At 45.7% G+C, this 21,924-nt stretch overlaps 2 protein-coding genes across 2 annotated transcripts in view; one reads left to right on the top strand and one right to left on the bottom strand.

The window, feature by feature from the left end:
- The window catches only part of DOCK2 (dedicator of cytokinesis 2), a 448,493-nt gene that overhangs the window by 213,456 nt on the left and 213,113 nt on the right, over positions 1-21,924 (bottom strand). The window lies entirely within an intron of this gene.
- Positions 19-21,593, top strand: INSYN2B (inhibitory synaptic factor family member 2B). Its single transcript, XM_052659343.1, has 3 exons — positions 19-1,358; positions 2,489-2,563; positions 21,407-21,593. The coding sequence occupies exons 1-3, from the start codon at positions 19-21 to the stop codon at positions 21,591-21,593; spliced, it is 1,602 nt and encodes a 533-aa protein (XP_052515303.1).

The following is a 21,924-nucleotide window of genomic DNA, read 5'->3' as shown; positions in this document are numbered from 1 at the left end:
CCTTTCAACTGAGGCTCAATGGCCCAGCAAAGCATGAAAGTGAGGCCTGTGCTTCTGAAACGTAACAGTCTAGAGTCTGTGGAGCTGGTGAAGCAACCTCACCACCGCAGGAGCAAATCTCAGCAGGTCCGATTCAAGGAGGATGGCACCAATAAGACTCCGCCTGGTCTAGCTGAGGTGGATGTCCAGACATCCGAGGACCCGGCTGTAATGGGCAAGACTCAGGCCTCCAGGCATCATCACCTCCCCACTTACTCGCTCTCCTTTCCCAGGTCCCAGAAGGCAGGGGGCTTTCGGAACATCGCAATCCAAACATCCCCCAGTCTCAGGAAGCATTTCCCGGTTTTCAAAAGAAAGAGACTCACAGCCAGCAAGTCCCTGGTAGAAATGCCGACAGCATCCCAAAGTGCCATCCAGGTGAACGGCAATCTCTCTGAGCAGGACATTGTGTCCTCTGAACTTGCCTACTTACGGCTGGCTCAGCATCTTGAGGATGGGCCTCGAAGGGTCAAGGTGTCCCACCCGTTTCTCCCTAGAATGTCCAAGGTGCAAAGCAATGGGCCTGTGAGCCTATGCTTTGAAGCTGGGACATGGAGAGCCTTGGAGAAAGTAACAGCTGCCATTCAGGTCCCAGATGATATTTACCACAGTCCTACCTGGGCAGGAAGGGAGTCCACTTTGAGCCCAGACCGGTCTGCTGAGATTAGCAACTCCATACCCCCTTTGGTTGACAGGCGTCCAGGTGATGGAAGAAGACAGCTGCCACCAGATTCAGAAAGTATCCCCTCCTGTTTAAATGCCCCCAGTAGAGCCAATCACACGCCTGGCACAGGGAACCTGCAACCCGAATTGCTTTTGCCCAAAGATAACTCCGACGACAAAGATCTTGGCCCTCTGTCATCTAGGTCAAAGGAAAGGTGTGCTCCTTCACATCCACGGACTCACAGCTCCCCTCCACCTGGCTCCCACAGTCAGCCAGCCCAACCAGCGGGCGCTTCAGACTGTTCTTCATTGAGTAACAATTACCAGGATCTGCAGTCACTCCAAACAAACAGTGAGTCAGGATCTGCCCCTGTGTGCCAGGAGCAGACGGCAAAGAACCCCATCAAGTCAGACATCCCAGAGCTTCAGAACTGTCCGGGAAGCGGTCACCTCCCCTACTCTCTCCTCAACCAGGAGACCAAGCAGCAGAGGGTGACTGGCGGGATTAACCCAATTCACCTGGCACAGGGCGAGCTCTGCGACCTCCAGGGCAGGCTGCAATCTGTGGAGGAGTCTCTGCACTCAAACCAAGAGAAAATTAAAGTCCTTTTGAATGTAATTCAAGACTTGGAGAAAGCTCGAGCTCTCACAGAAGGGTAAGGTGGATTGAGGGGAGCAGGGGCAGTGTAAAGTCATTTGGGAGGATAGGGGCAGAGAGAGACCCTTGCCTTCCATTAGTAAAATGTCTCCAAAATGTTTGAAATTCTATCATTTCCCCAAATTATACGCAATGGTCTCCCTTTGTTTGGACCGGGTTTCACTGGGTTGTAGGCTTCGGTGGGTTTCCACGATGATTGGTTTTTATTTCCAAATTGACAACAGGTTGGAGAAAGGGGACAATGAAGCAGCAGGGTCCAAAGTTACTTTTTATTAAGATGTGGGCCCAGTCAATAAACGAGAGGGGAGAATGATAGTATGCAGGTTCTGCCCCAACCCTATCCCTGTAGGGAGTTACTATATTTGCACAGTATTTTAGCTATTTGTGTGTTTGTCACAGAGGACTTGAGGTAGCCACTGAGCTTACTGTTGACCTTCCCCTCCACTGACCACTTTGAAGGCTTGAGCCAGTCCATCATGCACCAGCTAAGTAGGGACTGAAATGAGATCATAATTCCACCAAGAGAAAGAAGCTTCAAATGCTTTCCTGGGTGACTCAGCATCCGTCTGAGGACAGGAAGGCAGTTATTTGTTTAGGTGTGGGATGCTCCTTCCTTGAAACAGTGCTCCCTAAAGACTGAGAAAAAGGAATGGTGAAAGCCAATCAACAAAAGGGTAGGAAAAAGAAGAATTAATTAACTGGCATTTGCTGCTAGGAATCAGAGTCAACACTGCCTTACAAGAGAGAAGCACTGTGACGAGACAGGGAGAAACGTACTGACCTAAAGGGATCAGGAGTTTTAATCATCTCCCTCTACTCATTTGCAGAGTCCCTCAGTTTCCCCATTTATCATGTGGGGGTAAGAATAACTGACCCATCTCAGAGGATTGTTGTCAGCATGAAGAAAATCCAGATCCCAAAGTGTTTAAACATCTATAAAGCATTCTAGAAATGTGAGATCCTATTGATACGGATTTCTTGTTTCTTTGTTTGCAATGATCATGAACCTTCAGACTTTGGAAATCATGAGAAGGACAATGCTGTGCTGCAGGAAATGAGTCTGTAGAGTGTGTGCATCCCACGGGGCGTTTGCCCATAGATTTATCTAGCAAATGCTCTGTTTTGCAGGCGCAACTTTTATCGAACCGGCCAGGATCTCAACAACTGCAGCACCTGCCAGAACACAGCATGCATCATATACAGGTACCTGGCCACAAGGGAGACCTGCTCTGTAGAGCACACAAGCTGCGGGGCCACGGAACACTCTTGACATCTCTCTTAGATGCAAAAGTCAAGAGAGGGGGCAAAGGCAGAAGGCCTTTGGATACATAAGACAAAGAAAGAACACAAGGTTGTTTGACTACAAAATGTTAACATCTGGTTTCAACGGGGGCATTGTTTTGTTTCCTCACAATAAGGTGTATGAGCAAATCCTTTTGAGATCATCACCCTCCCCCTTCCTGAATACTAAGCACAGGCACCTTGCTAAGCTCTGCATGTCCCTTTGTATCTCATTCCACAGAACACCTCTTAAAGTAGGTGTTCATGCCCTCAGGGAAGTTTAGTCATTTGGCCCCACTCACATATAGCATTTTCAGAGAGCTGAAGGGGATCTCAAATCAAATATTCAGAGACTCAGGACTCAGATCCGTATCTTTCTGATACCAAGCCCTATTTATGATCCTGATTGTTGTACCGCACATCCTACCCCTCCACAGTAACTACCACATGCCAAGCAATGACAGTATGTCAAGAACTGTGATAAGCACTGTATATTCAGTTCTAAGTACGTTGCTTCTTTCCAGCAAGAGGTAAGGTTGCGGCATTAGAGTGAGCTTTTAGAAGAAATAGAAGGGAAGCGTCTAGAAACATGAGTAGAGCTCCTAGAAACAGTGGTAGGAGGCCTCAACCAGGAGTCAGAACCCCCAGAACTGCACCTGCTAACACATGTGGCTCAGTTTCCTTATCTGCAGAGTGGAAGCAATTATTCCTCTTGAGAGCTGCCGTAAGGAATAAATGAGAAGATACTCGTGAATGCCTTTTATAACAGTAAAGTGAAAGTGAAGTCGCTCAGTCGTGCCTGACTCTTTGCGACCCCATGGACTGTAGCCTACCAGGCTCCTCCGTCCATGGGATTTTCCAGGCAGGAGTACCGGAGTGGGGTGCCATTGCCTTCTCCAGGTTATAACAGTAAACTTCTGTACAAATCTGGGCGCTAATTCCTGTTATTACTGGATCGATCAATGCCCACTTAGCTGGTGGTCTACTTTCAGTGGCACAGTGGAAAAGTGGTCAAAAGCAGTCATTTCAGGTGATGGCTTCTAATTCTGTGTGACAAAAGGGTATAGTGTGATTTTCTCTATTACTTTTCTCTCTTGATGAGAAAGGCAGCTAGGGTCTGAGCTAACTGAAGCCCGACTGGGTTGCCTGTGTGTGTTTGTTTGTTTTTAATGTCTCCCTCTCTCCAGTAGAATCCTGAGATTTCACCCTAGCAAGGGATGGGCACCAGGAAGTCAGGGGCTCCTACCTCAGGTGAGGTCTTGGACATTTTCTCACTGAACCATCAATTCTTTAAACCTAAAAGTCACAGGACCACAAAGTGTTTTCATCAAATACCAGGAGCTCAGGATTGCTCACAAAAATATGCCCTTTACCTTAGTGTGAAATATCTCCTCTTAAAAGGGAGCTCTGGAAAAGGCTTGGGCATTGGAAAGAATAATTAAGAAGTCTCATCAATTGCTTACCTTTGTTCCTTCTTTTTTCTTAATATCCCCTATTTTAAGCAAATTTCCTATCACCAGGAGGACAAAACTCATTAAATGTCTAGATTCAGGGAGGACAAAATCTTTTTCTTCTAAACAAAAAATATATACAGATATTTTAAAAAATAATTTTCATTTTTAATATACATTTATTTATTTTAATTGGAGGTTAATTACTTTATAATATTGTATTGGTTTTGCCACACATCAACATGAATCTGCCACAGGTATACACATGTTCCCCATCCTGAACCCCCCTCCCTCCTCCCTCCCCGTACCATCCCTCTGGGTAGCCTTAGTGCACCAGCCCCAAGCATCCAGTATCATGCATCGAACCTGGACTGGCGATTCATTTCATATATGATATTATACATGTTTCAATGCCATTCTCATTTAAAGTTTGAAAAGTCTCTTTTTCCCAGCTGCCAAATGATATATTTCCTATTATCTTAAAATAACTTTCTATTTAGCTTCTGTAAGTTAAAGGGACAAACAATCATTTCCCCATCTTCTGTGAGTTTCATGCCCTGGCCTTGGGCAATCCTTTCTGACCTCTGAGTTTCCTTATCTGAAAAATGAAGCCTTTGACTAGATAGTCCTGATGGTCCCTTTCAGTTCTGACATTCTGGTGCTCTAGGGTGAATTAAAAGTTTATGTTTATATTTATATTTGCCTAAACTATAACCTTCCAACCAGTATGAGAATATTTACATTTTTCTAGTACGTACTTCAAATGTCCCAAGCAAACAGTCTAAATTCACCCCTGAATGGGTTGGCAAACCTTCATCTACACATCCCTTTCCAGTTTTCCAAGAAGAGCAGCCACTGCATGTATCTACCCCTCATTACCATTCAAAGCCAGACTGCTCTCCCAGACAGTTTCTATATCGTTGTGTCTAAGCCATTGTGAAGGAACAGGCAATTAGTCTGATGAAAGCAGAGAGATCAGTACAACATGCCCGTCATAGTAACAGAGGGAAGATGAGAGTTGTCATTTTTTTTTCTTTTTTAACATTTCAAATGACTTCAAACCCTGTGTTGTGTCCTGGACAGTCAGATCTTGCAAACTAGTAAATAAGTGATGTGAAACAGTCATCCTCAGGCCCTGCGCAGCTGCAGGCTCTCTCTCTGATGACGGATGGACGCCCAGTGCATGTCACTGCACATAAAGCACATGAGCGCATCATGGACTGCCTGCAGGGTCTTCTTCCCTGGAGATGCTGTAACTAAGTTAGCAATCCATAAGGTTTTCTAAGTGGCTTCATCAGCTGAAGGCTATGGCTATGTTACTTGCTTCTATCAAGACAAGTGGGGTCAAGGGTTCCATCCGAATCATTCTCCCAGCTTCAAAAGGCGTCTTCTGCCCACTGCTCCTCAAAGCCTCATTGGCTTTCCTCTTTCTAAGGTGAACTGTGGTAGATTCTCCCTTCCCAAGGAGAAGAGCACCAAAATGGATGTCCAGAGATGTCATGCATGCCTCTCAGGACCTTCCGTACAACAGGAAGAATAAACTCCTTGGAGCTCTGACTGCTGTGGGACCCAAGGGAAGGGGGCGGGAATTGGCTCTATGACTCAAGCTGGTTCCAGGCTGTTTAGTTCCCAAACACTCCTCACCTCTCCTTAGCACTACTCCTAGGACAAGTTACTGAGAGGGTTTCTGAATGCCTCCTGTGGTACTCAAAATTAAATAGCATGGAATTACTTAGTGAGAAGGTTGTTCTCTTTTCAAATTGATTTCAATTCTTCTGATTTACCTAGAGGGAAAAATCTGTGTTTGGTGCTAGAATGTCTTCAAAACCTTTCTAACGCTTACTTATCACAGTTCTTTGCTAACAGTGAGCATGTTTCAAGTTCATAGCCATGGGCAAGCAACAGTTCCCAACCAAAATGTAATCATTTCTAATTCTTTATGGAAGCTTTTAACTTTCAAAACTAATCCTCCTATATATTCACTGTTATGCAGGTCTCCATTTTCAAAAGATATATTGCCTGCTTTGTATACATGTTTTTTAGTATAACAAGTGAATTGATTTAAAGAGAAAAAATTAAGTACATAATTGTGCAAGTGCTGTGGGGAGTTTCACCAAAACCTTGCAGGTGATAAATAGCGTTTACAATTGGGAAAACAGTGCCCTAAGGAATCCTCTTCCTTTTCTCTTCTCAAAGTCATGAGCTCTGTCCAAACCACATTCCTCCTCCTGCTCTCAGCCCAGCTTTTTCTCCTCCAGCCATATCTCCCTGCACTTCATCTTCACAATCATTCAAAAAATAATCACGGAGCCTCTTTGGAGGTCTTTGAGTACACCAATCATGCATTTATTTTATGGATGTAGCTCCCAGGAAAATGTCTACCTGGTTTAAGTTAAAATGCCTCAAATGTTTTAAGGGAAAAGAATTGGAAGTTTTGCTCAGAAAGAAAAAATTTCTCCTCTCATCCAGGTGTGTTTCTTAGGAAATGGAAATCAAGAGCAAGCAGCAAACTAAACCATTCTGAATGGACGAAGGGAGAGACTGGCCACCTAAGGCGTGAAAGGTGCTAGAGAGAAGAAGGTGACAGAAGAGCTCTCGTTTGTTCAGGGGTCTTCCTGGACAGACGGTCCCCTCTTCTCATGCTCAGCCTCTGTGCGTGGCTTCAGCGGCACTCACGGATTTTAGTATCAGTGACATCACCTTCCTGTAGCTTCTATGAGTGCTCTCTCTTTATATATATATATGTATACAAACATATATATATGTATAAACTCCCTACGAATCTTTCCATCTTATCTCAAATGCACCTCAAATTATCAAGTTCACCATGTACATTCCACTCCTTCCCAAGAAGGAGCCCCTCAGCAAGCACACTCCACTTCTATGCCATTTCTCTTATGGCACTGCAACACAGTGTTTATGAGCTTCTGTCCTTCAGCAGAAGACCAGTATCTCAAAGTCATGGCCAGTGTCTAATACACAGTCAGTGATCAGTAGAACCCTCAAAGAAGGGAATAGCCATACTGACTGGGGTGGGGTGGAGGGTGAAAAGCAGTGGCAGGCCTGAGACAGCTATTTAGATGGTCCTGAAGGCAAGGCGGGCTTCCCAGGTGGCACTAGTGGTAAAGAATCTGCCTGCCGATGCAGGAGATGTGAGAGCCTCAGGTTCGATCCCTGGGTCGGGAAGATCCCCTGCAGGGAGGGCATGGCAACCCACTCCTGTATTCTTGCCTGGAGAGTCCCATGGACAGGGGAGCTTGGAGGGCCACTGTCCATGGGGTCACGAAGAGTTGGACACGACTGAGTGCCTAAACAACAACCAAAGTCAAATCAGCATGACAACTTTTGTGTGTCCTTACCCTTGGGTGGGGAAAGAGAAGGTCTTAATTAATCAAGTAATTTTGTTAGGGAAGGAAGGCTTCTGTGCAGCAGGTCTTCAGTAGATCTCTTGGAACTGAATCAAACAATGACTGAATGTGGTACATGGATTTCCAATTTTCAAATACCTGGAACACTACAAGATGGAGCTTAATCAAGTCTTCCAGTGATGACTCAGAGAACTTGTTGCAGTTCACAAGACACTGAGATCCTTGTTGATCACGGACTTCCAACACTCTTGCCCAGTGCTTCTGTACCAACTATGGTAGGAAAGCAAAGTCTGATTTGTGGAAAACTGAACACTCCATCCAGGCCATCCCGTCTCCCTGCTACAGTGCCTGAACCGCACCAGTGATCTCTTCAGAAGAGGGAACTAAGGCACTAGGTCTGCAGGTTCTCTTAGTAAAACATCAAAACCCAGTGTAGTAGATAGAGTGATGTCCATATGAGATGTCCACATTCTAATTCCTGGACCCTGTGAATACGTCCCCTCACCTGGTAAAAGGGACAGTGCAGGTGTGATTAAGGGTCTTAGAGGACAGGATGAGTAGCCTGGAGGGTCCAGGTGAGCCTAATGCAATCATATGGACCCTTACAAGGGAGAGACGAGGGCAGGAGAGGGAGACTCAGGGAAGGAGATGAGACAACAGAAGCAGAGGGAGGAGTGACGTGGTCACAAGTTAAAGAAGGCGGCAGCCTCCACAGGCTGGGAAAGGCAAGGGACGCCTTCTCTCCTGCAAATGCCAGAAGGAACACAGTTCTGGTGACACCTTCGTTTACAGTTCTGGAGGACTTTTGACCTCTGGCTCTCTAAGAGTAAAATTTGTGTTTTTTTAATATTTTGGCCACCTCATGTGAAGAGTTGACTCATTGGATAAGACCCTGATGCTGGGAGGGATTCGGGGCAGGAGGAGAAGGGGACGACAGAGGATGAGATGGCTGGATGGCCTCACCGTGTCGATGGACGTGAGTCTGAGTGAACTCCGGGAGTTGGTGATGGACAGGGAGGCCTGGCGTGCTGCGATTCATGGGGTGGCAAAGAGTCGGACACGCCTGAGCGACTGAACTGAACTGAAACCCACTAAACTTGTGGTAACTCATTTCAGCAGCAGTAGGAAACTAATGCACCTGGATTAAATCCTCCTAATTCATAAACTACTCACATCTAATTGGAGGTTGGTTTATTTGACTTTGATGATTTTTACAACTCTGACAGCTAAGGGAAGACAAGGATCTGTTGGGATGAAAATTAGGGAAAAGAAATGAGAGCTGCCAATTACTGGGGCTTGCCAGTGGCACTAGCGGTAAAGAATCTGCCTGCCAAAGCAGAAGACATAAGAGATGCGGGTTTGATCCCTGGCTCAGGAAGATTTCCCGGAGGAGGGCATGGCAACCCACTCCAGTATTCTTGCCGGGAGAATCCCAAGGACAGAGGAGCCTGGTGGGCTACAGTCCATAGGGTTGCAAAATGTCAGACACGACTGAAGTGACTTAGCATGCACACATGCACCAACTACTGCTCATTGTAAATGCTTCTGTTTTCATATCTGATCCCAACCACCAGATGAGATAGGAAAAAATGCTCCCATTTTACAGGTGAGGTAACTGAGGTTCAGGGACTTGCATGTGATTCATGTTAGACAATGGAGACTGAGAGTGAGAGAGGCACTTGAACAACTCTTCTGAAACTAACAAATGGCAATATCAAGATTGGAACTTAGTCCTCTCTGCCTGTTGGTCAGATTCCATGGCATGCTGCCTTCAGAGGCCAGGCCTGCTTGAGGGTTATCAGGGCTCAGTGGAATGTTGTATGGCTGAGTTCTCCTCGGCCAAGGGTTTGTGTTTATGATACAAGACACAAATGGTGTTCTCAAAGAGGATAGCAGGCCATCTGCAGGCATCTCAAGTACCTGGGAATACTTGTTGCTGGCCTTCAAGCCCCAATCCTGCTGGCTCAGAGAGGTGGGGAGGAGGATGGGAATCTGTAGGTACAGCCAGCCTCCCGGGAAAGTCTGATCCCGAAGAAGTTCGAGAAACATTCAGCTAGGTAAAGTCAGTCTTAAAAGGAGGTGGTGGCAGTCGATTTACTAGAAACATTTGTGACATAGAAAGCTCTTGCTGATAAACTAGTCCAGAAACTAGCTTTTGTTTTAAATGCATCATTGGAGAGATGCTTTAACTTTCTGCTTGGCTTCAGTTATAGGGTTAGTGGTCATGGACAGACCTAACTAAAGGGCGCAGGTGAGGGTGGAGGAAAAGAGAAAGGAGAGGGGCTTGTTCACAGAGTAAGCGTGTCTTATGACGCCTCCTATTTGCAGTGAGAAGAGAAAACAAGCTTCTGCCGGTCCACGTCGGGACCAGGCTCTCATCTTGCATTATTTAGGGGGTTCATTTGTCGTCTCTCCTTCCTCCCACACCTCCCAGCTCCTCAGACCTCATCTGAGAGCAGGGAGAGAATGGTAATCCCCGATTACTTTCCTCCTCCAAATAAGGTGCAGACCAATTAGAGCCCAATTCTGCTCCCAGGCTAGGAGCTCAGATGCTAGGAACTGCCCTCTGGGATGCCCTGGAGGAGCAATTACAAACGCCTGCCAGGGTGGGCGTGCAGAGTACCATCCCGCGCCACCCACCCCACTTCAGGGAGGGGTGGTCATGCAGGCACCTGACCCAGGGCATGTGCGTGAAGCATCCTCTCATTTCCTCAAACTCTACAGACCATAGGCGGCCTTTTTTTTTTTTTAATCATTACTGATTCCTCCACTGCTATGATCCTCCAAGCTAGGCAGAAAAAGTTAGGGAGATACAAAAGGAGATTTGCCACCAGCACCTCCCTTTGTCCTTTGGCGACCAGCATCCCAGTTCTTGCACCCCCTCACTGCTTTGACATTCAGAACTTATCATAATGAGTCTCTCTGGAAAACAGGGCAAAGCCATACAGCTGTGTGTGTGCCCTGTAGGAGAAAGGCCAGCCAAACCTTCATCCAACTAAGGAAAGAGGCTCCGGAGGGCTACATGAGTCACCTGGGGTTGTGCAGTCAGAGGTGCGGAGAACCTTCTTGAGTTTCTTTTGATGGTTAAGAAGTTTGGCCACTGGGCCTTGGCCTTGCCTGCCACTTAAAGCTATCACCTAACCAGAGAAAACAGCATTTCACTAGAAATGCAATATACCTAGGTCTGTGAATTTGTTTAAGATGCTCTCACAGCATGAAGCCAGGGGAACTGTGAGAGCCTTGTCTTCCAGCCACAGTTCTCTGTCTGGCCAGCAGTGAAGTCTGCAGTGAAAAGCAATCACAGAGCACACAGCAGAGTCATGTGTGCTCCTCCTAGTAATCACAGATGCCTTTGCTGCTGTCGTGTCATTGCAGTATGGACTGATCAGTGTTCAATTCAAATGCAGGAACGTGAATGTTAATGGCAACACTTTACAGCACCCTTCAAACAACTGCCACCAAACACAACTCAAGCTGTCTCTTTTGAAAAGAGGCATAAAGTTTGAGGGATGTTGTGGAAACTTCTCTGAGCCTTGACAGCTTGGTCTCCCAGACATTTGCCATTAGCTCTCATTTCTCTCGGTATGTTTTACCCCTTTCTTCTTTTCCCTCGAATAGAAGGGGAAAGAAGAGGATTTATAGCATCAGCAATTTACCTGCAATAAAAATGAAACCTATTTTAATGCATTAATAGCTAAACTGGCTGAAACAAGCCATAAATATAACATCAAGCATGCTGAGAATTTCACAGGAATTACAAATGGACGGCTGCTGGCGTGCGGGCCACAGTTGACCACAGAATGACCCAATCTTTATTTCTCTGTCAAGTTAATGCTACAATCATTACTATTTGTTGATTCAGGCACTGTGCCAGGCATTTAACTTAACAGTGTACATGTATCATCACTTTTCAGACTCCCAAGAACCCTTAAATATGGGTCTGGTTACTATTCCCATTTTATGGATGAGGAAATGGAGACTTGGGCAGGCCATGTGATTTGTCCAGGATCCACCAGAGCTAGGGCTTAAACCAGTCCCCTTTTCAGAAGGCATTCCTATCCTGTCCCCTCTTACCTTCTGACTGTGCACCATCAGTGAATATTTGTATTACAGTTCTCTGAGGTGGCCTTCTCTTTCTGAGGACTTATTGTGAAGACATCCCTAACACAGAGCCACAGCACCCAGAATGCAGACCTCTCCCACAGATGGTGATCAGCAGGGAGATTTCTGCAGTGTGGCCCTGCTTATATATGCACCAAGAAGAGAACCTGCGATTCTCCGGGGACTTGTCAGCACAGATGCCCAAGGAGAAGGGGCGTGCTTGCTGGCTTGAAATGGCTGTGATCTGTGAAGCTGAAAATTGTATCCTATAAATAATGAGCACACTGGTCATTAGGAGGAAGTTTTAGAAACAATATTCCTTCCAGGCTGGGGAAAATTAAAAAAGAAAAAAAAAAGCTAACTAAAGTTTCTACTTTCCCGGACTGTGATTCATCCACAGAGACACTTTCCAAAGTGCTGCGATTTATCCAAGTGGACAGAAACCCAACCACCCTCGCTGAACCCATTGATTCTTACAGCTAATTCTCTTAAAAAGAAAGCTGCAGGAGGTCAATAAATCTGTGGTGCACCTGGGTTCTGTGGTGAGAGGGGCCACAGACGCACTCCAACAGAGACGAAGAGGTAGAGAGAGACTGGCAAGCAGTTTTGTCTTAAGGGAGACGCCATGGATCAGTAGTTTCTCAGCCAACTTGCTTACAGCATCTGGACTTATGGTTCATCACCATGCTGCCAAGTCGCTTCAGTCGTGTCTGACTCTGTGCGACCCCACAGACGGCAGCCCACCAGGCTCCGCCGTCCCTGGGATTCTCCAGGCAAGAACACTGGAGTGGGTTGCCATTTCCTTCTCCATGTCTCTTGCTAAAGGAGCAAGACCCGCCTGCTGAGAAGGATGAGCAAAGGGCCACTGCAGAACTCAGCAGCCTACAATCAGACCCAGCCCTGCAGAGCCCAGACACTGCCTTGAGTACACAGCCTCCTTGGGGTGACTGTCTTCTCCGAGTACACAGCCTCCCTGTCAGGACATCCCTGCAGTCGGGAAATACTGTGGCAGGGTGGGCTGGTCACCTGGGTCATGAAGGGTCCTCCAGTGGCCCAGCCCACACTGAGTCTTGTTCCACAGGGAGATGTGAGGTCATTTAGGTGCACTGGGCCGGGGTCACCATCCCGTCCCACACCCATCTGGTAACCAGGATCTCATACACACTGAATACTACTGCTCTGTCAGTGCTCTGTAGCTTAGTGTACAAGCTTTGGAGCCGGACAGTCTAAGCTCAAATCCTTGCTCTGTCACTTACTAGTATGTGCCACTGGCAGAATATTTAACCTCCTCTTGCCTCAGTTTCCTCATCTGTAACATGAAGATAATGCTTATCTCATGGGTCTGTGAGAATCACATGAGGCATGAGAATTGCTAAATTTGTAGTATGATGTATGGAATAGAGTTCATTCCATAAAAGATAGTCCTCCTTCTTTTCCTTTTTCTCCAACCTCTTCTTCATTTAAATTACCATGTGTCCTCACCTAACACGACCAAGGTCCAGTTCAGTTGCTCAGCTGTGTCCGACTCCTTGCAACCCCATGGACTGTACACACCAGGCTTCCCTGTCCGTCACCAACTCCCAGAGCCTACTCAAACTCACGTCCATTGAGTTGATGATACCATCCAACCATCTCATCCTCTGTTGTCCCCTTCTCCTCCTGCCTTCAATCTTTCCCAGCATCAGGGTCTTTTCCAATGAGTCAGTTCTTTGCATCAGATGGCCAAAGTATTGGAGTTTCAGCTTCAGCATCAGTCCTTCCAAAAGATATTCAGGATTGATTTCCTTTAGGATGGACTGGTTGCATCTCCTTGCAGTCCAAGGAACTCTTGAGAGTCTTCTCCAACACCACAGTTGAAAAGCATCAATTCTTCAGCACTCAGCTTTCATTATAGTACAACTCTCACATCCATACATGACTCCTGGAAAAACCTTAGCTTTGACTAGACAGGCCTTTGTTGGTAAAGTAACGTCTCTGCTTTTTAATATGCTGTCTAGGTTGGTCATAGCTTTTCTTCCAAGGAGTAAGTGTCTTTTAATTTCATGGCTGCAGTCACCACCTGCAGTGCTTTTGGAGCCCAAAAAAATGAAGTCTCTCACTGCTTCCATTGTTTCCCCATCTATTTGCCATGAAGTGATGGGACCAGATGCCATGATCTTTGTTTTTTGAATGTTGAGTTTTAAGCCAGCTTTTTCACTCTCCTCTTTCACTTTCATCAAGAGGCTCTTAGTTCCCCTTCACTTTCTGCCATAAGGATGGTATGATCTGCATATCTGAGGTTACTGATATTTCTCCTGGCAATCTTGATTCTAGCTTGTGCTTCATCCAGCATTTCACATGATGTACTCTGCATATGAGCTAAATTAGCAGGGTGGCAATATACAGCCTTGACATACTCCTTTCCCAATCTGGAACCAGTCTGTTGTTCTATGTCCGGTTCTAACTGTTGCTTCTTGACCTGCATACAGATTTCTCACATCTCTTGAATAATTTTCCACAGTTTGTTGTAATCTAGAGTCAAAGGCTTGGCATAATCAATAAAAGTGAAGTAGATGTTTTTCTGTAATTCTCTTGCTTTTTCTATGATCCAAGAGATGTTGGCAATTTGATCTCTGGTTCCTCTGCCTTTTCTAAAACCAGTTTGAACATCTGGAAGTTCACGATTCATGTACTGTTGAAGCCTGGCTTGGAGAATTTTGAGCGTTACTTTACTAGTGTGTGAGATGAGTGCAATTGTGAATAGTTTGAACATTCTTTGTCATTGCCCTTCTTTGGAATTGGAATGAAAACTGACCTTTTTCAGTTCTGTGGGCACTGCTGAGTTTTCCAAATTTGCTGGCATACTGAGTGTAGCACTTTCATAGCATCATCTTTTAGGATTTGAAATATCAACTGGAATTCCACTGCCTCCACTAGCTTTGTTCGCAGCGGTGCTTCCTAAGGCCTATGTGACCTTGCATTCCAGGATGAATGACTCTAGGTGAGTGAGCACACCATCGTGATTATCTGGGTCATGAAGATCTTTTTTGTACAGTTCTTCTGTGTATTCTTGCCACCTCTTCTTAATGTCTTCTGCTTCTGTTAGGTCCATACCGTTTCTGTCCTTTATGTGTCCTTCTTTGCATGAAATGTTCCCTTGGTAGCTCTCATTTTCTTGAAGAGATCTCTAGTCTTTCCCATTCTATTGTTTTCCTCTATTTCTTTGCACTGATCACTGAGGGAGGCTTTCTTATCTCTCCTTGCTATTCTCTGGAACTCTGCATTCAGATGCTTATATCTTTCCTTTTCTCCTTTGCCTTTAGCTTGTCTTCTTTTCTCTCCCCAGACAACCATTTTGCCTTTTTGCATTTCTTTTTCTTGGAGATGGTCTTGATCACTGCCTCCTGTACAATGTCACAAACCTCCATCCATAGTTCTTCAGGCACTCTGTCTATCAGATCTAGTCCCTTGAATCTACTTGTCACTTCCACTGTATAATCATAAGGAATTTGATTTAGGTCATACCTGAATGGTCTAGTGGTTTTCTCTACTTTTTTCAATTTAAGTCTGAATTTGGCAATAAGGAGTTCATGATCTGAGCCACAGTCTGTTGCCACTCTTGATTTTGCTGACTGTATAGAGCTTCTCCATCTTTGGCTGCAAAGAACGTAATCAATGTGATTTCGGTGTTGACCATCTGGTGATGTCCATGTGTAGAGTCTTCTCTTGTGTTATTGGAAGAGGGTGTTTGCTCTGACCAGTGCATTCTCTGGTCAAAACTCTGTTAGCCTTTGCCCTGCTTCATTTTGTACTTCAAGGCCAAATTTGCCTATACTCCAGGTATCTCTTGACTTCCTACTTTTGCCTTCCAGTCCCTTATAATGAAAAGGACATCTTTTGGGGTGTTAGTTCTAGAAAGTCTTGTAGGTCTTCATAGAACTGTTCAACTTCAGCTTCTTCAGCATTACTGGTCAGAGCATAGACTTGGATTACTGTGATATTGAATGGTTTGCCTTGGAAATGAGCAGAGATCATTCTACCATTTTTGAGATTTACCCAAGTACTGAATTTTGGACTTTTTTGTTGACTATGATGGCTACTCCATTTCTTCTAAGGGATTCTTGCCCACAGTAGTAGATATAATGGTCATCTGAGTTAAATTCGCCCATTCTAGTCCATTTTAGTTTACTGATTCTTAAAATGTCAGTGTTCACTCTTGCCATCTCCTGTTTGACTACCAAGTTACCTTCATTCATGGACCTAACATTCCAGGTTCCTATGCAGTATTGCTCTTTACAGCATCAGACTTTACTTCCATCACCAATCACATCCACAACTGGGTGCTGTTTTCGCTTTGGCTCCGTCTCTTCAGTCTTTCTGGAGTTATTTCTCCACTGATCTCCAGTAGCATATTGAACACCTACTGCCCTGGGGAGCTCATCTTTCAGTGTCCTATCTTTTTGCCTTTTCATACTGTTCATGGAGTTATCAAGGCAAGAATTCTGAAGTGGTTTGCTATTCCCTTCTTTAGTGGACCACATTTTGTCAGAACTCTCCACCACGACCCATCTGTGTTGGGTGGCCCTACAAGGCATGGCTCATAGCTTCATTAAGTTAGACAAGGCTGTGATCAGTTTGATTAGCTTTCTGTGATTGGAGTTTTCTAGTTATACTCTCTAGTTACATCATTTTCTTCTTAGAGTAGACCCTGGTAACAGCTAGGCCATGGGCTAAAACACCTGATCCCTTTTTAGGAGAGAGGACTAGGGGTCAGGAAAGCAAGCTGAGATTCTGATCGTAACTCATGGTGTGACTCCCTTCACCAGCTCACACAGGGAAAACAACATTCCTAGATTCCTGAGCTATCATGAAGATAAAATGAAAATGCAGACCTGGTGTGTTTGCAGTTTGAAAGTTCTGTATAAAGTAAGAGGTTGCTATTGTTTATTTCTATCTAAACTTTTTTCTTCTTGTGTCTCACCCAACTTCCTTTGGCCAGCCAAGATGCTATATCCAGAATCTGACTCTTGTTCACTTTATGCATTTACACATTCATCTACTCTTTGCTTCTCACTAGTTCTTCTTCCAGACAAGCCATGACTTAGGCCTCTTGCTACTTTCAATTACCCAGAAAAACATTCTCCAGCTTTCCACCTAGCATGATGGCTGAAGCATTGATCTGTCAGCTAGATGAGTGAGGTGCCCTCAAGAGGGAAAACGTCAAGCTTGCTTGCATTCTTGGTTTACACACATCTCACTTTCTAAATGCAAAGTGGCACCATGCACAGACCTCTTGTCTGGGAATGGCTCTAAGACTCCCCAGACAGTGAACTGGGCAGCCCTGAACAGGAGTCAGGCATTCCATGCATCTTCAGAGAACTAACCTTACAGACTTTGAAGGCTCCAAACTATCTCAATGGTTCTGGGCCTGAGTCCTGTATTGTAACAATTTCTTGACTACTATCTGCTACCCACGCCTTGCCCCCCACCACTGTGAGTCAGAGTTCTCTGCAAACTAAGCACCCAGCACTTCCTGTGGATGGAGAAGATATAAGGGTGGGAAGGTAGGGAGAGAAGTGGGGGACGGTTGGAAAAGTCATTGGTATTCTATCTTGATATCAAACCCAAGGCAGGCAGTCATTCCCTAGAATCTGCAAGCAACTCTCTGCTAAAAGTTTGCTTGAATTCTCTCAAGCTGGCGTTTTAATCCCTCTTTGAAGAGGTTGTTGAATATGGTGTGGGTTAGCCAAGTAGGAAGTTGAGGGGGATCTCCTCTTCTCTACCCAGCCTCAAAACGAAAGACAGATGAGAAAGGGTACTGCCCCTGCCCATTTATAAGGCAGCTGTGACCGAAATAAAATATATTCCTTCTCCTCCCTTCTAAACTAAACAGTAGTTTATCAAAAGGATGGGTAAGAAGAAAAGTGACAATTTTCCTTTATGTTAATAAATTACTTTGGCCTAAAAAACATTAATCAATTTCTTTCCAAAGGACACAGGGTTCTCTATACTCTGTTATTTGCCTGGCCTTGAAAAGAAAGTCACTTTCAATCCCCTTTAAATTGTCATGACTAGTGGGGGCATCTGCGGAGCTCCCTAAGTCCCAGTGATTATAATGGAACCCTGTAGTGTTTCCATAGAAATATAAAGAGTGTATTCTTCCCTGAACGTACATGGCGGGGTAGAGGGGAGCGGGTGAAGACTGATGTTTCTGGCAAGGTATACAATTACTGAAGGGCCAGAGGCACGAGTGAGGAGGTGAGGCATTCACTCCCTGAGACAGGAAGACAAAAGACTTGGTGGAGTGGGCAGAGACCCCATTCTACATGAGGACACTCCCCCTCTGTACAGCTACCTGGTAAGGTCGCTTCAGAACCTCTCTTTTCATTAGGGTCTTAGAAAGAAAAGCAATTTGCCCAAGGTCACTTCGCCAGTAAGTGGCACTGCCTCTGTTCAAACCCAGGAGAATTCCACGCAAGAGCCCTTTCTCTGAGCTCTCCAGTGTGCTGTGCTTTACCTTGTGAGCTGAGATAGACTTCACATTCTGTCTCCTGGCTCTTCTGTCTCCAGGCCTGCCAGTTCCATACACATTTGAACATACCCAGAGCATTGTTTTTTCCTAATCAGTATTAGGACACTGCTATGAGTCTTGACACACTCGGGTGCTTTGTTTTGGCTGTTTGTTGCTTGAATTAAGAAGTCAGAGAAATGTCACATATAAGGAGAAGAAGGAAGCTAGTTTGTATGTTCATATAATGTGGTAGAGATATATGGATGAAGAGCTAGAGAGTAGGGGTTGTTGAGATATATACAAGACAGTTTTTAAAGCAATTGTTAGTTTAATCACCTGTATCATACACTGGGAAGCTACATCCAACATCTCTCTATCTCATTGTTGTGTCCCTATAACTGAGCAGTGTCAGGCCTAAAACAGGATGGATGGTTGAATGCATGGATAGATGGAAGAATGGATGGGTGGATGATTGGATGGCGGGCTAGACGAATGAATAGATGACTGTATGGATGAATGGACGGTTGAATAAATGGATGGTTAGATGGCTGGCTGACTGGATGGATAGAAGAATGGTTTGATGCACAGATGGATGGATGATGCATGTTAAGATGATGGGTGGATGGCATTTCCTATCTCTAAAAGCTGAGGAAATTCCTAGAATGAGCAGAGGGTGCCTACTTTCTTTGGCTCTATCTCATGTGCTAGAATGAAGGTAATTTTCTGCCTTGTGGAAAGAGGCAGGGTTGTTTCAGGAGTCAGGAGAACTGAATGTGGATGTTCTCTGTATGTGAATTAATACAAGAGAGGGTGAGAATCAGGGTTTGCAATTAATTGTTTTGGATTCCTTCCTTAAAGCAACATGAGGTTGCCAGAGACAATGCTTCCCCAGCCTCTGAACCCATCTCCTTAAATTTCAACTGGGGAGCGGGAGCTGTGGGGAGTGGCGACAGAAGCCCACACCAGCTTCAGGAGCAACAGGGCTGCATCCTGGACAGCACATCCTGGAAGCGGGAGCTTTAGCGTGTCTCTGTGGATACTTCTCTTCACTGATCTGGCAAAATTCTGAGCTTTGGTTAGAAGATCTCTAATGGACATGGATTGGGGTAGACTCCGGGAATTGGTGATGGACAGGGAGGTCTGGCGTGCTGCGATTCATGGGGTAGTAAAGAGTCGGACACGACTAAGCAACTGAACTGAACTTGGCTAGCATTTACTAAGGACACAGAGTCACTAGTTACCAGTGTGAAGAGGCCAGGGATAATGCCTGTCTGTCTGTTTAATACTCCACTTCTGGTACCTAACCAAGGGCCTGGTGCATGAGAGATACTCAATAAATGTTTGTTGAATGACTAGCTGAATATCATTTGATGTTTGTTGGTATCAATCTCTGAACTGAGTGTTGTATGTGCATTCTATTGTTTATACATCACTGGGATCCCATGAGTAGTACCATGCTTATTCTTCAGTTGAGGAGACTTCGGCTTGAATATGAGAAATGACTTTGCCACGATCTCACAGTTAATCAGTCATGGAGCTTTGCTTAGAAAAACACAGCCCGTGTTATACATTCATTCTATAAATCACACATCCATGAGGATGTCCCTATAGAGGAGACCAGGGAGGCGCAGAAAGTGAAAGGATGTAAGCTGAAGAGAGAAAACCTGGAGGAAGCTTATCAAATATACAGAAATAATCAAACACCCACCCCTGATGGTCCCTGAGCGTGGTTGTTAAGCCCCTACTGCTGTTATTATTATCACCACTACTGTTGTTACCATTAATGTATTATATCTGGCTCTTGGCTTTGTTCTTTACTTAACAGTGAGTCCTGGGTAGCCTTACACTTGTGCTGACGTCATATTATTCCTTAACGCAGACATATTTAAATACCCCCCTTTAGTGGGCATCTCCCGACCGCCGCTTCTCTTTGTGTTACTTTAAGTGTACATGTTGGAGTCACTAGCGTACAGACCGCATGGTCTCATCTGCACACGGTCTGCGAGGTAAGCGTGACACCGCTGGGGACCAGGGTCCTCAGGGGCTGAGAGAGTCGGAGGCTGAAGAGCCGAAGCTCTGGCTTGGATGGGTGGTCAGGCTCCCCCTGGCCTTTGAGGGCCTGGGAATCAGGCCCGTGGCATCAGGGATGGTCAGCCTGTCTTGTAAGTCTGGCTCAGCCTTCTCAGAGCCGGGAGAGCCGGGCCACAGAGCCTGACTCCTGCAGACACCTCTGCAGACGGTGTATGGGCTGCCTCTGCCCTGTCTAGGAGACTTACCTACGGAGGAGCTGCCAGAGCCAGAATGCTTGTGAGAAGGCTCTTAAGCTTGTAGCTGTGCTTGTTACCTGGTTTCATGCTAGAACTCTCAGAGGGCCCAGAGTGGGAGTGGGGGCGGGGGGGGGGGGGGGGGAAGTGCAGAGTCGCAGAGATGGTGCGTTCTCCTTGTTTAGCAAGGAGGAGAAGGAAAGGTCTCACCCAGAAGAGGAGAAACCCCGTGCTGGCTTGTCAAGTAGCAGATGGGTCAAAGCCTCCTACCCAGCAAGGGCTGGAAAGGGGCTGTCACTAGACAGACACTGAGCGGGTCCTCTACGCCCACATCACCTCCTAGAGACCCAGGACCAGAGTAAGTGCTGCCGAAAAGGCACATCATCATTGTCACATGTGAGTAACAAAGTCCCCAAATAGCACCTTGTCACTGGACACCCCAAGGTGGCTTACTGTCTGCCAGGCACTGCTCTCAGTTTTTCCTTTACATTCTCTCACTTAACTAACATAGATTCATTGTTGTTCAATCACCAAGTCATGCCCAACTCTTTGTGACCCCATGGACTGCAGCACACCAGGCTTCTCTGTCCCTCACTATGTATGTATTTATTCCAAAAAAAGCCTTTGAGACAGGGGCCATTATTAGATCCATTTTATGGGTAAGGAAACTGAGTTGTTAGTTTTATCACATATTTCTCTGTATTACTTAAACGTTGTTATTATGAGGCAGTTTTATGGATAAAGTGTATGTAAACATAATGAACAATCAGAAGCATTAAATAAATGTCAGAGAGAGGTTGGAACAACTTTAACTGGCCATCTACTATTAGGGTGCCATGTTATGTGCTTCATTTAAACTTAGAAACATCCCTAAGAGAAAGGTATTACACATGCCAATTCCATCAGTGGGAAACTGGAGATTCAGAGAGACTGCACAGTTGCCCCAAGGTCACAGCCAGCAGGCACCTAAGCATCTGGGACTTGATCCCAAAGCCTGGGCTCTTCTCTCTGTCTGTTGGACACTTGGTGACATTCAATCAGTAAGTGCCGATTTGAATTTACTTTCCTTCCTTCCTCTCCGTGTTTTTCAGTGTAGAATATGATTTCCGGCAGCAAGAAGGCAGGTTCCACGAAGTTCTACAGGGTCTGGAGGAAGCGGAGCTAGCTGAGGAGGCCTCTCCCCCGCCAAAGTCCCCAGCAGAGCCTCCAGTTCCCGAGAAACAGGACTTAAGGCGGAAAACCAAGAAGGTGAAGAAGAAGTGCTTCTGGTGGATCTGAGCTCCTGGGGACCATGCCCTCTGCCCTCCCCGAGGTGGGGAACCATTGCCCTCAGGCTTCCTCTACTTCCTAGCAAAGGCCCCAGGCTATCAGCCACTCGACCTGCAAAACCAGAATGACTTCTGGATGGTTTAGCTGCTGCTGGACGCCTGATCACAGTGTCACCTGAGTGTGTGCCCTGCTGGCTGAGAATTTCCTGGGCCTGAGTTAGCACTTGCCTAGCTTCCTGTCATATACCCTAGTGTTCAAATCTAGATTCCCCCCAAGGGCAAAACCCCCATTGCACTCCCATACATCTCAGTGATGCTCAGCACTTCTTGCTCATCCTGGG

Source organism: Budorcas taxicolor, chromosome 20, assembly GCF_023091745.1.
Source record: "Budorcas taxicolor isolate Tak-1 chromosome 20, Takin1.1, whole genome shotgun sequence".
Lineage (NCBI taxonomy): Eukaryota > Metazoa > Chordata > Mammalia > Artiodactyla > Bovidae > Budorcas > Budorcas taxicolor.
This window is presented reverse-complemented; position numbering and strand designations above follow the sequence as displayed.

Bases quoted from the DNA above. Each gene is read 5' to 3' on its own strand.
- INSYN2B (XM_052659343.1), top strand. From the start codon at position 19: ATGGCCCAGCAAAGCATGAAAGTGAGGCCTGTGCTTCTGAAACGTAAC. The intron at 1,359-2,488 runs GTAAGGTGGATT...TCTGTTTTGCAG, and splicing joins GCTCGAGCTCTCACAGAAGG to GCGCAACTTTTATCGAACCG. The intron at 2,564-21,406 runs GTACCTGGCCAC...CGTGTTTTTCAG, and splicing joins ACAGCATGCATCATATACAG to TGTAGAATATGATTTCCGGC.